This window comes from Phymastichus coffea, unplaced genomic scaffold (genome assembly GCF_024137745.1).
Source record: "Phymastichus coffea isolate CEN01 unplaced genomic scaffold, Cenicafe_Pcof_1.1 PCOF00029, whole genome shotgun sequence".
In the NCBI taxonomy this organism is placed as follows: domain Eukaryota; kingdom Metazoa; phylum Arthropoda; class Insecta; order Hymenoptera; family Eulophidae; genus Phymastichus; species Phymastichus coffea.
The window spans coordinates 2,233,050-2,247,686 of record NW_026706840.1 but is presented as its reverse complement, the minus strand read 5'-3'; the positions used below and the strand labels follow the sequence as shown (position 1 = coordinate 2,247,686).

Genomic DNA, 14,637 nt, shown 5'->3' with positions numbered 1-14,637 from the left:
CTGTAAATACGCTTGTAGCAATTACTACATACACTACTGTTAGCAGTTATACTTTCATCTGCAAACTTTGTTTGCAAAAATCCTGCGTAATCACCCACAACTTGAAAGTTCAATGTTCTACTTTGATACACGCACTTTTTGTGAACTTGAAAATAATTGGGGCATTTCAGTCTCTTTGCAGAATAATTTTCGAGAGTAGACATGATAACTACAAGAAAGCTAAGCTTCTACTGTCGTCAAATTCTAGATATGCGTATGTGGATAGTACTCGCGTACTCAAAGAATGCGGCAGTGTTTGTAAACATGAGCGTTCAATGATTTACAGTTTTTTTTATAGAAGTAACATACATTTACGTAGATTATTCAAATTTTCGACTCAAAGTGCCGCAGAGTTAGAAAAACATGCAAATGAATTTGTAACTGATGTTAAATAATGTGCAGAAGAGGTAGGAATGGAAAATATATTCAACTTTGATCAAAGTGGATTCCATTTAGAGATAGATTCTGGAAGAACATTAGCTTTTGATGAAGAAAAACAGGTGCAGTTTGTTGTACAATCAGTTTCGTCTACAACACATAGTTATACAATATAGCCTGTAATATCAGGTGATAGAGAATTACTTTCACCACTTTTCCTAGTTTTAAAAGAAAAATGTGGCCAATTTGGACCAGTTGATGAATCTAATTTATTTCGACCTAAAAATGTACATGTTGAAGCATCAAAATCTGGAAAATTGACTTCAAGTATTTATCAATATTTATTTACCAAAAGTAAAATTTTTACGAGAATACCCGCAAACTATATAACAACATTAAAAAACATTTTTTCAGATCATTTTAAAATTTGGTTACAAAAAATATATTTGTCGAAAGTTGGTCCTAAAAGTACGTATATTATTATTAGATTCTTGGATTGGGCATTGTCCTAAAATAGTAGAAGAAGTTACATCTGTTAATTAAGAAGTAAATATCAAAAAATTCCTACAGGAACTACAGAAAAAATTCAACTTTTAGACGTATTTGGTTTTCGCATTTCGAAAAATTATGTTAGACATTTTTCAGACAAAGTAATTTTAATGGATTATGATATGCAATTGCATGAACGTAATAATATTATTAAACTTCAATCTCTAGTTCATAACCAATTTTTATCTCCAAGATATAAAAATCTTATTAAATATTCTTGGTACAATAGTGGCTACTTTGATGTAAACCCTGGAAAATTTGAGAACCCAATCGACTTCAGCTTTGGCGATTCATGCAAAACGCATTGCGAGATTGAAGGCTGCAGTAATATTGTAATATTTCGCTGTGCTTGGTGTAGAAGATCTTTATGCTTCAAACACTTTTTTGAAGACTATCATTATTGTTCATCATTTAAATAATGAATAAAACTAATTGTAAAAGTTCATAAAAGTTATTGAAAATTAATTGAACATTAGCTGATTAAAGATTCGTATTCCCTACTTTTCAGTACTCTATAACATATCACAATTTTATCAAAATCGGGGATTCGTTTATTGTATTATTTATCTAGATTGCTTTATAATAGGGTTTAGGGGTAGTTGACCCCCGTAACAAAAGATTATGCGGAAACATCGAAACAAGTCACCATTTTTTTGTCATTTTGTATTTGAAAAACATTTTTTATATTTTTTTATATTTTTGTAACAGTTCTGTAAAATTTTACACGAAAAAATACTAGGAAAATACAGTTTTATCCCTATTAAATCTAAGGGTTGCAACCCTTATTATCGAAACCTATATGCTGTTGTTGCGTTTTTCATGGCAATTCTTTTTCATTTTGTTTTATTGATAAATTTTGAATAGAACCGAAGATATTGAAAAAAATATAATTTTGAAAGTGACTTTCGGGGGTGGTTTTCACCCCCTTAAAGTGCATGTCTGCGGATAAAAAAATACGTATCTTTTATTTTTTGATGCACTATAACATATCTTAGTATTATTGAAATCGGAGAGAGACACCTGGGGTACTTTCCTTGTAAGATTTTGAGCTATTGGCATGTTTAATGGTATTGCGGATGTGGATATTTTTCTTTGTGTCAAGCTCGTTTCAAATGGTAGTTCCTAGAGAACGATATTGTTGAAGGGCCAAGGATGAGCCGGAAGCTCGAAAACGTCTGTAGGCTGAATCACGGATCCGCATTTGGACACGTAATTTATCAGTTATCCAGGGCTTCTTTTTCTCGGAGATGGTGACAAGACGAGAAGGAGCGAGCTCGTCGAAAGCAGCACAAACCGCCAGGGTGAAAATTTGCTCAAGTCGATCGACTGAGGTAGTGTCTGGTTGAGATAAACCCCCCGAGTAGTTCGAAGAGACAGAGAGCTTGCTGGTGATGAAAGAATTTAGAGCTGTTTCATTAACACGATGAAGGGAGTGGGAGGTAAAGGTTTTTAGTTGTTCTTGAGACGAGGAGAAGAGTATAGAAAGATCGATTAGGTCGTGATACGGTACATATGGCGAAAGAGATTGGGTAAACCTGAGAATCCGAGTTGAGGAATTTACTATGAAAAGGTCAAGCGCTGTATATGTAGGGACACTCATTTCAGTGATAGGATGATGTGTAGGTTTAATAGAAACGACCCTAAGTGCATATGTGTCAATCAAGTCACGCAAGACCAGGACATGAGGATGATCTGAGGTAAGATAAGAGTTGAAGTCACCAGTAATTATAACGTCGTTGAAGAGAGGAACAAAGGGTGAGACAGTATTAAATAAGAAGGATGGGGTTTTAGCAGATGGACGGCGGTAAACTACTGCAAATAAAAGTTTTAAGTGGCTTTTATTGTGGATTTCAGCTATAATGAATTCTGATGAATTGTCATATGTAGGATCGGAAGTAGCAAGTAATTTTACCGTGAGACTATTGCAAGAATAGAAGCCAATACCACCCCCCTTGCCCTCGCGATCCAGGTAGAAAAAATTATAATCGGCTAAGGCGAGGTGTTCATCGGAGATGACGTTACAAAGTTTCGTTTCGGAAATGGCCATAATATCATATGCACTTATATGTGCCTGTGCTTCTAGGAGAGAGAAATGCCACGGCACGTTCAGACCATTTATATTGATGTGCGTCACGGTTAGGGATGATCGAGAGGGGATGGAGGTGATGACAGGATAAGGTATCAACATGGTCAAGGGTTGGCGACTGAGAGGAGGAGGCAGTTGTTGTAGGTAGAGTGAGGTTCGGTAGATTTGCGAAAGATCGGGAATGATGGCCAGAGCGAGGAGGTCGGGGATCGTGGTGGATACCACCAAGAGGTGCTAATGGTGTAGCCGCAGAGTATGGCCAATCACCAGCTCCTGCCGATCGTGAAACTACTTAGTGAGGTGTCAGTCTTGGAAGACTACGTAAATCGGCTTCGGAGACAATAGGGATCAATTCCGAATGCGGTGTGACACGGAAGAAGACCCGCATGTTTCAAACCACAGGCCATGCATATACAACATCCTCACACACTCTTCTGGCCTTGGACAAGAGCTCAAAAACAGGCTTAGGGTAGATTGGTCGCAGTAAGATTCGGAAGCTGCCATCACAGCCAAAGATCGTCTGCGCAGTATGCTCTTTAAGCCTAGGCGAATATTTAATTATTCTGTCTCCAGAGGATAGTGAATCGAGCAGAAAGGTAAACAACTTCTGTTAGCGCTATGGCTCAAGAGAAAGGACGGTTGCGTCTGATTTGGGGGCGCAGCAGAGCGAGCAGTGGTCGAGGGACTCCACTCTCTCGTCCCAATAATCGCAGACAAGTTGTGCTCACCACCAAAACCAAGCGCAACGAGAATAGAAATTGCGGTCTGGAAGAGAGAACCTCGATAATCAGCAGGCAAACAATGGACCAGGATTTCTGACTCATCAACCACCGCAAACTAGGCGTTTCGATTACGAAATTTCTCCTGCGTTTTGGTCCAGAGTCTACAGAGCTTCTCAAACCGCTCAGAGTTGAGTTGCGCTACCCTCTCGTGACGCTCCGCATTCAGTTGTGACTCCCTACGAAACCACTCCGGTGCCTTAGATATAGCAGTGTAACTATCGTTTAGTCTCTGCGCAGTCAAGGAGGTCTGTGACGAACCGGTGAGCATCTGCGAGGTGTAAGAAGTTGGTGATGGCACCATATACCCTGGAGTCGAAACCAGCTCTGATCTGTGATGCTTGGTGATGGGCAGCAGTGATGGTTACGTTGGCTAGGAGAGACGTTCAAGTGCGATGATAGAGGGTGAGTGTCTTGTGGTCGTGATGAAGATGTCCAAGGCGGTGCTAGCTAGAGGTGTGTTTTCAATCAGCGAGCCGTCAAGGCAGCAATTAAATTGGGCAGAATTATGATTGGTTGGTCTTGAGTTAGGTTAAATGCAGAGATTGTGATAAAGGGAATTACAGAATTTACAGAGGAGTAATTGATCAGGTCGTCACACTATGAATCCGTACTTGGCACACACGCGGTTTGACATAAATAGATAATTTGAAATAATTTGAATGTGCATATGATATCTGAAAATTCGCGCTCAAATTCGAGTGACCCAGGAGCGCGTGCAAATTCAAGTGACGCGGTGGCGCGCGCAACCTACCAGAGAGAGAGAGAGAGAGAGAGAGAGAGAGAGAGAGAGAGAGAGAGAAAGAGAGAGAGAGAGATTAGATTAGATTAGTTCGTTTATTGCGCTAATGAGGTGGAACCCCGTCTGGCAGTTTAGAAAATGTACAAATCAAATAATATCAAAATTTAAAAATGACAAAAGAAGAAATACAAGGATAAATAGTAACGCATTTAACTATTTAAAGAAGATGAAATAGGTGAAAATGCGTGAGTTGTACAAAAATAACAATAATAAAATATGAAAAATAATACAAACAATAAAAATAATAAAAGTAATAAAAAATAATAAAAGTAGTAAAAGTAATGAAAGCGTGATGGCACCTATTTTACAGAAAAACGGTTTGAAAGGAGAAAAGATATAAAAGTGGATGTAAGAGCGCGCTTTGTGACTCCCAAATTTCGTAACTCCCTCCATCTAGCCTTACAGGCGCTTGCGGATGACAGTCTGCTTGAGATGCAAGAATTTTTTGCTGATTCGTGGGCATGTGAGACTTCATTACGTAGTCTTCGATATCCAGCGACGTCACTGACCGAGCGGGAGGAGGATGCCAGTTTATAGGCAGCGTCACGTCTTTTCATAAGAGCGAGAATGCCCGGAGTCACCCAGGGTTTACGCCTAGAAGACAACTTGATGCACCTGAGAGGGGCTACCTCGTCGAAAGACTTTATAAGGACGTAAGAGAGTGTACTGAGTTGTCCAGGGAATGCAAGTCAACATCGACCGACGGATCGGAAGAGCGCTTCAGTCGTGTTAGAGACTTGTCGACCAGACACGAGAGAAGGTTACTGAGGGTCCCATTTAAGGCCGCTTCGTCTACCCGATTTAAACCGCGGGACCTAATGACTCTGGTGATATGCTTGTTAGTAGTGAAACGATAGGTGAGCGAGATGAAATCATGGCCAGCAATAAAGGGAGTATCAGATTTTCCAAATGTCTGGATGGCATTTGGATCTTTCACTATGAAGAGGTCAAGAGTAGTGTGGGAAGGGGGATTTATGTCAAGACAGTGATGTGTGAGATCAGTGGATATGAAGTGGAGGTTGTGTAGGTCAACGACAGATCTCAAAGCTCGAGCAGCAGGCAGAGAGCTGCGTTAAAATCACCGGTAATGATGACATTTCCGTACAGGGGGAGGTAAGTGACCAGGCAGTTTAAAAAATGTGTGGGAGAGCATGCAGAGGGACGTCTGTATACCACCGCCATCATAAGCTTGGTCTTGTCGGATTATATTTCACCAAGGATGAATGCAGTCGTGTTATCAAAAACTGGTTCTGAAGTAGCTAGAAAACTAAATTTAAGATAAGATCTGACATACAGGCCAACCCCGCCACCCTGCTTTCCAATTCTGTCAAGCCTAAAAAAATTGAAATCGGGGAGGGAGAGGTGTGAGTCAGAGATATCAGGTGAGAGGAAGGTTTCAGTTATGGCTATGACATCAAAATGTGTAGAAAGGGCTTGTGCTTCGAGAAGAGCAAACTGACAGAGGAAATTTAGTCTATTTATATTGATGTGGCCGATAACGAAGGAAGCAGAGGGCGGGGTATGGTCTTGGATTAGTTGGCATCATGGACCAGAAACTGGACGAGATGAATTTGGGATAGCTTGAGATAACTGAGCTGGAAAGACAGACACTGTCAAGCTAAAACAACTGTCCGTTGTGTTAAGTTGCGGAGCAGGGTTTTTTGGGATAACGGCAGTGGGTCACTGTTTGACAACCTGGGGCGCGAAGTTGAGGTTGAGTGGCGCGTGTCTTCAAGTACCGATCGGAGTGGCAGCCACTGACATGGCATCAGAGCGTGGAGCGTCCGAAACAGGAGGCTGGCCGGAAGGCAAAGGCGTACAGCTGACAAGGTAGCTCTCTGACATTATGGGGTGGAACGCGCATTCTCCCGCATATAGACGACCATAACCGAGACGAAAGGGCGCGCGAAACCCAGTTCACGACTATGCGTAAGCGCCTTCACAAAGAGATTGTGGATTGGCTGGGGAATCTGGCGGATAAAAACGGGATTTCCGAGACCGCACTTAAAAATGTCCCTCGCCGTCTTCCCAGCGAGCTTCCTAGAGTGCTCTAACATGACATCACGCACCACCGTTGAGTCGATACGCACAACGAAAGCGGACGTAGTATCGACCGGGTTGGGACGAGAACGAGTGGCAGTCCATTTTCTGGTGGCCGCTATGCGACCCCCAGCGTTTGGGTAGCCAATCGCCTCGAAAAGCATACCGGCAGCATCTTCCAGCGAACCCTGGAATACCTGCGGAAGGCCCAGAATAAGGAGCTCGGAGCGATACTTGAGATCCACTACAGACTTGAGGTTCTTCACTTCGTCGGCGACACGATTGACTTTGGTTAGAATGGAAGTCTCGGTGGCTCTAATCTCGTTTCGAAACTCGGTGAATTCATTATTCACGAAACCGGAAAACCATGCTGGCGGTTTGTCGCCCGTGGTAGGAGCGACGCTATCGAGCAAGTAGAATTGGACCACACTGGGGGAAAAAACAGTGGAAAGGGCAACCGTTCCTGTCTCTTTCGGTCTGAGGTTTCGACGAAAGACAAAGTGCCAGCTGAAGCAGAGTCGATTTGAGTGGAAGGAGGGGATTGTAAAAACACGCCACCGGACTAACGAGAGTTGGCCAAGACCATAGACTCAATCGAACAGGTACGGGAAATAAAGGTCGAAAGGTCAGGGTTTAAGGTTATATCGGAACAGTGCTGATGGAAAGATCTGTCACAGGCCTCGCACTGCAAGATATTGACACCCCGATAACTCAGCGCTTTACCACACTTGGCACATAAAGACAAGACCATTTGATAAAAGTGAGAGGTTTTGGAATTTAAAAACAAATTAAGACAAAAAATAGAAATTCATAAATTGTGTCAAAAAGTTTCTCATCTCTCCTCCCCGGGTTTCAAAACTTCACAAGAAACTGTAATAAACGAGGTAATTTGAAAGGACAGATTGATATGGCAAATTGAAAAGTTTGAATTTCGCGCGAAAATTTGAGTCACTGACCAGTCATAAACGGGAGCAGTTAAAAGTCAGGATTTAAAAGATTTGAAAATTGGTGCCTTAGTGACACCACCTCAGTTAGTTAAGGATTAAAAATTGGCGGCAGATTTGGGAGTAAAATGATGCCATTTACAAATTCGCAAATTAACCTAGAAATGATTAAAACGCAAAAATGAACAAGTAGCTTATACGCAAAAATGAAATGAGAAAAATGATTGATGAAGCGAACGCAGAAAATTACATTACAAATTAAGTGAATGGTAGAAAAGGAAACGCGATTTGACACAGTCGATCGAATAAAATTAAAATTAAAATTAGAATTAAAATTGTCTAGCGTTAGATAGCGCTAGAAGAATAATACAACAAAATTAAATAAAATAAAAGAAAACAAGATGAAGTAAAATTAAAATAAAATTAAAATAGCTATCGCAATGACTAAGCGCAAGAATAGATTGAGTTAAAAGATGTGATGCGGCGAACAAATAATACCGGCAGTGAGGAGTCTCTCCGAGTAGATTGAAATATGTGGATTAACGGTAAAAATTGTTGATACAGGTACTTAGCAGCAAAAATTTTGGTAGTGTTACATTCGGTGAGATGTGTAGTGTGTAGTGTGTAGTGTGTAGAGTGTAGCGGTCCTGGTGTGGAGGCTGTGTTGTTCTTTGCGTTGATTGCAGCGATGTGTAGATTAAAACTCGTTAAAGTTGGAGATTTGATGAAGGTTATGTTATGACCAAGCAGGCGATTAATTCATCCACTGGCCAAAAAATTGACTAAAAGCCAAGAATTTTTAGCAGAAAGCGCAGTGGCCAGATGGACGAACTCGCCTGCAAAAATATGCCGCTCGAGGAAGTGGCAAAAGTAGGAAAATGTTTATAAAAGAAGAGAGCCTCAAAAACCAGTGTGTCGCTACTCACCAAGAGAGAGAGAGAGAGAGAGAGAGAGAGAGAGAGAGAGAGAGAGAGAGAGAGAGAGAGACGACAAGTTTTATTCTTCGGGCAGTTGTTATGCGGTTCGCGCATCAAAAAATAAACTTCTCACAGCACTAGACAGTACAAGCGAATTATATTAGCTCCTTATGATGCATGATCTCTTGTTTCAGCCGTGCTACTTTCTTATCGTATGCCGCTTTCATTCAATTTTATCCCTTTATTTTCCAAGACTCGAATTCTTTGGTCGGTCTGTCTTTCACTCTATTTACTATCGTCGTTGTGTGTTCTTCTAGGAGCACGCATCTTAACGAATCCACATTCGTTACAAAAGTTTCAAAAGATTGATAAGATGAATTAAACTTCATTCAATATTAATAATAGTTACTCGAATTTAATTGTTAGATTGTTGTTAGTAATGAATATACTCAAACTTTATATGATATTCAACTCACAAGACATTGAAAGTATTCGCCAAAATATTTTTAATTTGAAGAATTAAACATTTTGATAAATGTCTATTATCAACACGTAACGAAACTTACAACATTAAAAATAGTTTCTCTCTTTTTTAATTTTCAATAATATATTATTATTTCTTTCTATCTATCTCTCTCTCTCTCTCTGTCGCCCTCCCTCTCTCTCTCTCTCTCTCTCTCTCTCTCTCTCTCTCTCTCTCTCTCTCTCTCTCTCTCTCTCTCTCTCTCGCCCTCCTCTCTCTCTCTCTCTCTCTCCTCTCTCTCTCTCGCCTCCTCTCCTCTCTCTCTCTCTCTCTCTTTCTATCTTTCTCATTCAACTGAAATTTTAATAAAATTACACATAAATTTTAGTTTGTTACAACAAAACAGCTATTACTATTACCTAACATCATTCCTTATTTTTTCTGCATACTTTTATTCTGTATTATATGCAAACTAAAATTATATTATCCGTATAAATTTTACCTTAATTAACTTTACAACTGAAAATTAAAGGCTTATTGCTCTTATTTTAACATTTATGCTCCAAAATAATTATTTAAAAATAGTAAAATAAAATGCAAATTTTTTGCGCTCTTTACCATCCATTATAATAACAATGCATGACAGTGTTACCGCCGTAATATTTTCTCTCCAGTTAATTAGAATTTGTTGCACTACGGTAAATAGAAAAATGTCTAATGAACTAGATTGATCTTAAGATAGTGATCCTGCGAGAAATTTTTAAGCGATAATGCTGATACTTAATGTCGGCAACTCATAATTTTTTTCGAAATACAAATAGTTGCCTTTTAGTTATTATAATATTCTGATTCTGTTTTTTTTAATTTTTAAAAATAGATAACAAGAAAAGTCCAAATAAGGGCCCTAATTCTTCAAGTACAGGTTTTTGGAACACAAATTTTTCTTCGAAATATTCATTTACAATGAAAAGAGAATTTGAAAGAGCAAAAGAAGAAGCTGAGCTCATTGAGCAATTAAGAAACGTAGGTATTTACTATTAAATACTAATTTTAATATTTCTTTTCTTATATTAATAAACATTTTACTTGACAGCAAATAGAGTCTAGATTAAAAATGGCTCTCCCTGAAGATCTAGCTTCAGCACTTACGGATGGAGTTGTTCTTTGTCATCTAGCCAATCATGTCAGACCTCGATCAGTTGCAAGTATTCATGTTCCTTCACCAGCAGTTGTAAGTTTCATTGATTCGATTTTCACTACCGCTTTAATAGTTATTAAAATTATAGATTGAATGATAATAAAATATTTCTAGCCGAAACTTACAATGGCAAGGTGTCGACGTAATGTGGACAATTTTTTAGAAGCTTGTAGAAAAATCGGCGTTGACGAGGTAAGTTATACACTTTATATATAAATTTTAACATGCAATATTTATAGCTTAAATTCGTAATTTATTTGATAATGGAAACAGAATAAAATTTTTGGATATTCTTCGTAATGAAATGAACACACACACATATACACAAACACACACACACACACACACACACAATATTTATACTTTTTTTTTAATGGAACATAAATACAATATTTTCTAAGACAAGCAATCAAGGCACGTTTTGCTTGTGACTTTATAACGAGTTTGTCAACAACTCGTTATGTCTCTCTCTCCACATTAATTATATAACAATAATATATGTACATATTCATATATCTACTTTTATATTATATTACTAGCAGCCGCAGTGGACGACAGCAGCTGAACTAAGGTAAGAGAGAGAACGCTAGCAGAGAGAGACACCGCGTAGGTTGGTAGGACTGGCGAACCGGGGTGCCGCGAAAGATAGGTGCTGCTTGACAAAGGACAGGCAATTAGCTGACGCCTCTCGAATTGGTGACACGCGTGCGACTGCGTTAGAAATTCATAGCTTGGCTGTGCCATTGACGACTAGATTCGTTTTGTGATTTTGCGTCGCCTCGTGGCTAGTTTGAGTGATAGATCGAGTGCTAAATTGAGTGCTACCGGTTGCGGCGTGTATCGGCCTTCAATAGACCGAACTTTTATTGTCGAGCCTCGTGGCTAATCTCACCGATAGCGGCAGCTGATGTAAGTACCACTCGTTCTTTGCGTCTCTCTCGCATTATCCGCTTTGCTTCTCTCTCTGCACCGTCCAGTACAAATACACATAGAATATATATTTCTATTACACCTATCGCCTCTTTCACTCTGTGCCTTCTATCATTCCTTTCGTTTCCTACACCTTCGCGATTTCAGCTACGCGACCTACGACGCTCTCCGCAGGCCATTGCCACCCGGCGAATCCATCGGCAGTCTGTGCTACTGGGTCGGTCGTGCAAATCCGTTGCGCGAGCCCGCTTCGTCATCTATTACGCATCTCTCGGTCATTAAATATTGTAGCGGACTAAATCTCCGTTACAACTTACAGTTTATACAGTTTCCACCGAATTACATTCAAGTGTCATGTTTCGTTATATATGTGTGTATGTGTATGTGTTGGAGTATGTATTATATATTATATATTATTTAACAAATAAAGTGAACTTACTGTAATTCAGATTTTTTTGGGTAGTCAAAATAACATAGGCCAACATTTTTCAGAACCAGAAACCAAAGATGATATATCCGAAAAAATTTGGTGTACTAAATTCGAATCCGGGCTCAAAATTGTTCCATTACCTTAAGTATCTGAGATATCCATCTAAATATGTAAAAAATACTATTTTTCCTAGTTTTTGGATTTTCCTCACATCGCGAATTTTTGATGTATTGCAAATCTAGAAACGGCATTGCAAACAGCAAATCTACTTCAAAAAGTACTACTTAATTTTTTGAAACCAATTATTTTAACTACAGATATCATTCATTGAAAATTAGGAAATTTAGATTTCATGTATAGATATAATACGAGGTCTGTTAAAAAAGTATTGTGAATTTCGTATGTTTTCAAACATTATTTATTTATTCATGAATATCTCCTTCAAAGTAATCCCCCTCGTATATAATGCACTTGTGTCAACGTTTTTTTCCGATCCTCGAAGCCCTTAAAAAATCATTTTTTGTGATGTTGTTCAGCTCTTCCTTCGATGCCATTTTTATCTCCTCAATCGTGGTATGGCGTCGTCCTTTTATGGACCTCTCCAGTTTTAGAAACAGGAAAAAGTGCCAGGAGGCCAGATCTGGGGAATACGGTGGCTGCAGCACCATTATTGTGTTGTTTTTTGCCAAAAATTCGTGCACAAGTAACGATGCGTTATCATGGTGCAAAAGCCAATTTTTGTTCTTCCACAAATCTGGACGTTTCTAGCGGATTGCTTAGTGTAAATTGTCTTTTATCAATGGCAAACCTTATGTCATCGAGGATACCCACAAGGCGATCTCAGTAGAGTGTCCCTTGCGGAAACCGGCCTGTTTAGGGTTTAGAAGATTATTTGCTTCTAAATGGTTTGAGAATTGTTGGTGTACGATGGTCGTTTGAAAAGTCCGTGCAAAGTCAGAGAGATGGCGCTACTAGTGCGTATCAAGGTTATTTTCAGTTAGTAGCATATCTTGGAAGAGCACACACCAAGTTTCAGCCAGATCGGCCAATTACTTTGCGCTTTTCATTCGTTTCAATCAAAGAAATTGAGTGGTTGTAAAAAAATGGACGAAAAAGAATTTCGTGTATTGATTAAACATTACTTTTTCAAAGGCAAAACGCCTCAGGAGATTAAACAGAAGCTTGATAAGCATTATGGTGATTGTGCACCTTCGATTAGAATGGTTTATAAGTGGTTTCAAAATTTTTGGAGTGGTCATATGAGCACAAAAGACGCTGAACGTTCTGGACGTCCTCTTGAGGTTACCACTTCAGAAATCATTGATAAAATCCATGATATGGTGATGGCTGACAGAAGAGTGAAGGTCCGTGAGATTGCTAGTACTGTAGGCATCTCGAGCGAATGGGTACATAATATTTTGCACCAAGATTTGGACATGAAAAAGCTATCCGCTAGATGGGTGCCGCGATTGCTCACGGTTGACCAAAAACGAGATCGTGGGAAGTGTTGCAAGAATGGTTTCCAGCAAAATCCGCAAGACTTTAAGCGTCGTTTCATCACTGTAGATGAAACATGGATACATCACTACACTCCTGAGACCAAAGAACAGTCTAAACAATGAGTTACCAAGAGGGAATCTGCTCCGAAAAAGGCGAAGACAATTCCTTCGACCGGGAAGGTTATGGCGACTGTCTTTTGGTATTCGCAAGGAATAATCTTCATCGACTATCTGAAAAAGGGTAAAACCATTACAGGCAAATATTATTCATCGTTGTTGAATCGTTTGATAACCGAGTTGATAGAGAAACGTCCACGATTGGCCCACAAAAAAGTCCTCTTTCACCACGTCACTGCGCCAGCTCACGCCTCAGCAGTTGTGGAGATAGGGTTCCAACTCGTTTCACATCCCCCATATGCTCCAGACTTGGCTCCGTCAGACTACTATTTGTTCCCTAATATGAAAAAATGGTTGGTGGGGAAAAGATTTTATTCAAACGAGGAGGTGATTGCAGAAACGAATGCCTATTTTACAGACTTGGATAAATCCTATTATTTGGAAGGGATTAACAAACTAGATCAGCGTTGGACGAAGTGTATAAGCCTAAAAGAAGACTATGTTGAAAAATAAAAAAGATTTATTAAAAAAAATCAAGCAGTTTTTATTTTTGCACGGACTTTTCAAACGACCCTCGTATATATATATATATATATTTTTATTTTAACGTCCATTTCTATTTGCTTTTCCAATTTAATTTAATTTTGCTGCAGCTTTTTGAATCGTTTATGCTTGCTCATTTATCTATGCAACTGCTTAATTCTTTGAGGAATACATCAAACACGCACATTTTTTTTACAAGAGCATTTTTTTCCCAAAATGCAAAATTAATTTCATAAAATATCAATCCTCCAATGGAAAGTTCTGTGCGATGATCAATTTATTTTTACAACTGTTTCACTCTCGAAAAAGACACGATTGGTTTTTCTTAGAGCAAATTATCATTGACAATAGTTCTTGCTTGAAGTTTGAAAACTTGAATTTTTACTTTGGCAATAAATTATTCAAAGCTACGACTAGTAGATCGAAATCTGCACAGTATACACATAAACATGAGTCATTTAAAGGTTGAGGTTTGGTCGCAACTGATATGTTTTAAATCTTGATATCGAGAAATATGGATTCTGTTCTATAATTAGATTGAAAATTTCTTTGATACTGCGAATTAGAATGCGTTTAACTTTTGTTCTATAGTGTTATTTATTTTTACACTAATCACATTGGTTTCGTTCGGACTTTGACGACAACAATTCAAGTCATCATTCAAATAATAATATTCTAGAACTCGCTCGATGATCTCACTCTTCAGAGGATTACCAATGTATGGATCGGATTTTTCATATAAACCTTTATTTTCTAAGAGCTTTTTTGAAACTTTATTCATGTAATCTGTAATTTCTCTTATATGTAACAGTACTTAATCACTTGTGATACTTGAAGATACAAGAGTCAGTAAGCGTACTTTTTCTTGATAATTTAGATTTTCACTTTCTATGGTTAAACTTAAATTTTAATTCCATTCGTCA

General features: G+C 38.8%; 1 protein-coding gene across 3 annotated transcripts in view; it reads left to right on the top strand.

Annotated features, from left to right (window-relative positions):
• Nucleotides 1–14,637, top strand: part of LOC131662997 (leucine-rich repeat and calponin homology domain-containing protein) — an 858,362-nt gene that overhangs the window by 613,762 nt on the left and 229,963 nt on the right. For all 3 annotated transcript variants that reach the window (XM_058933049.1, XM_058933050.1, XM_058933048.1), the window contains 3 exons: nucleotides 9,875–10,020; nucleotides 10,091–10,228; nucleotides 10,310–10,387. In XM_058933049.1, coding sequence (XP_058789032.1) covers nucleotides 9,875–10,020; nucleotides 10,091–10,228; nucleotides 10,310–10,387 — 362 coding nt within the window. The remainder of the gene's footprint in view (nucleotides 1–9,874; nucleotides 10,021–10,090; nucleotides 10,229–10,309; nucleotides 10,388–14,637) is intronic.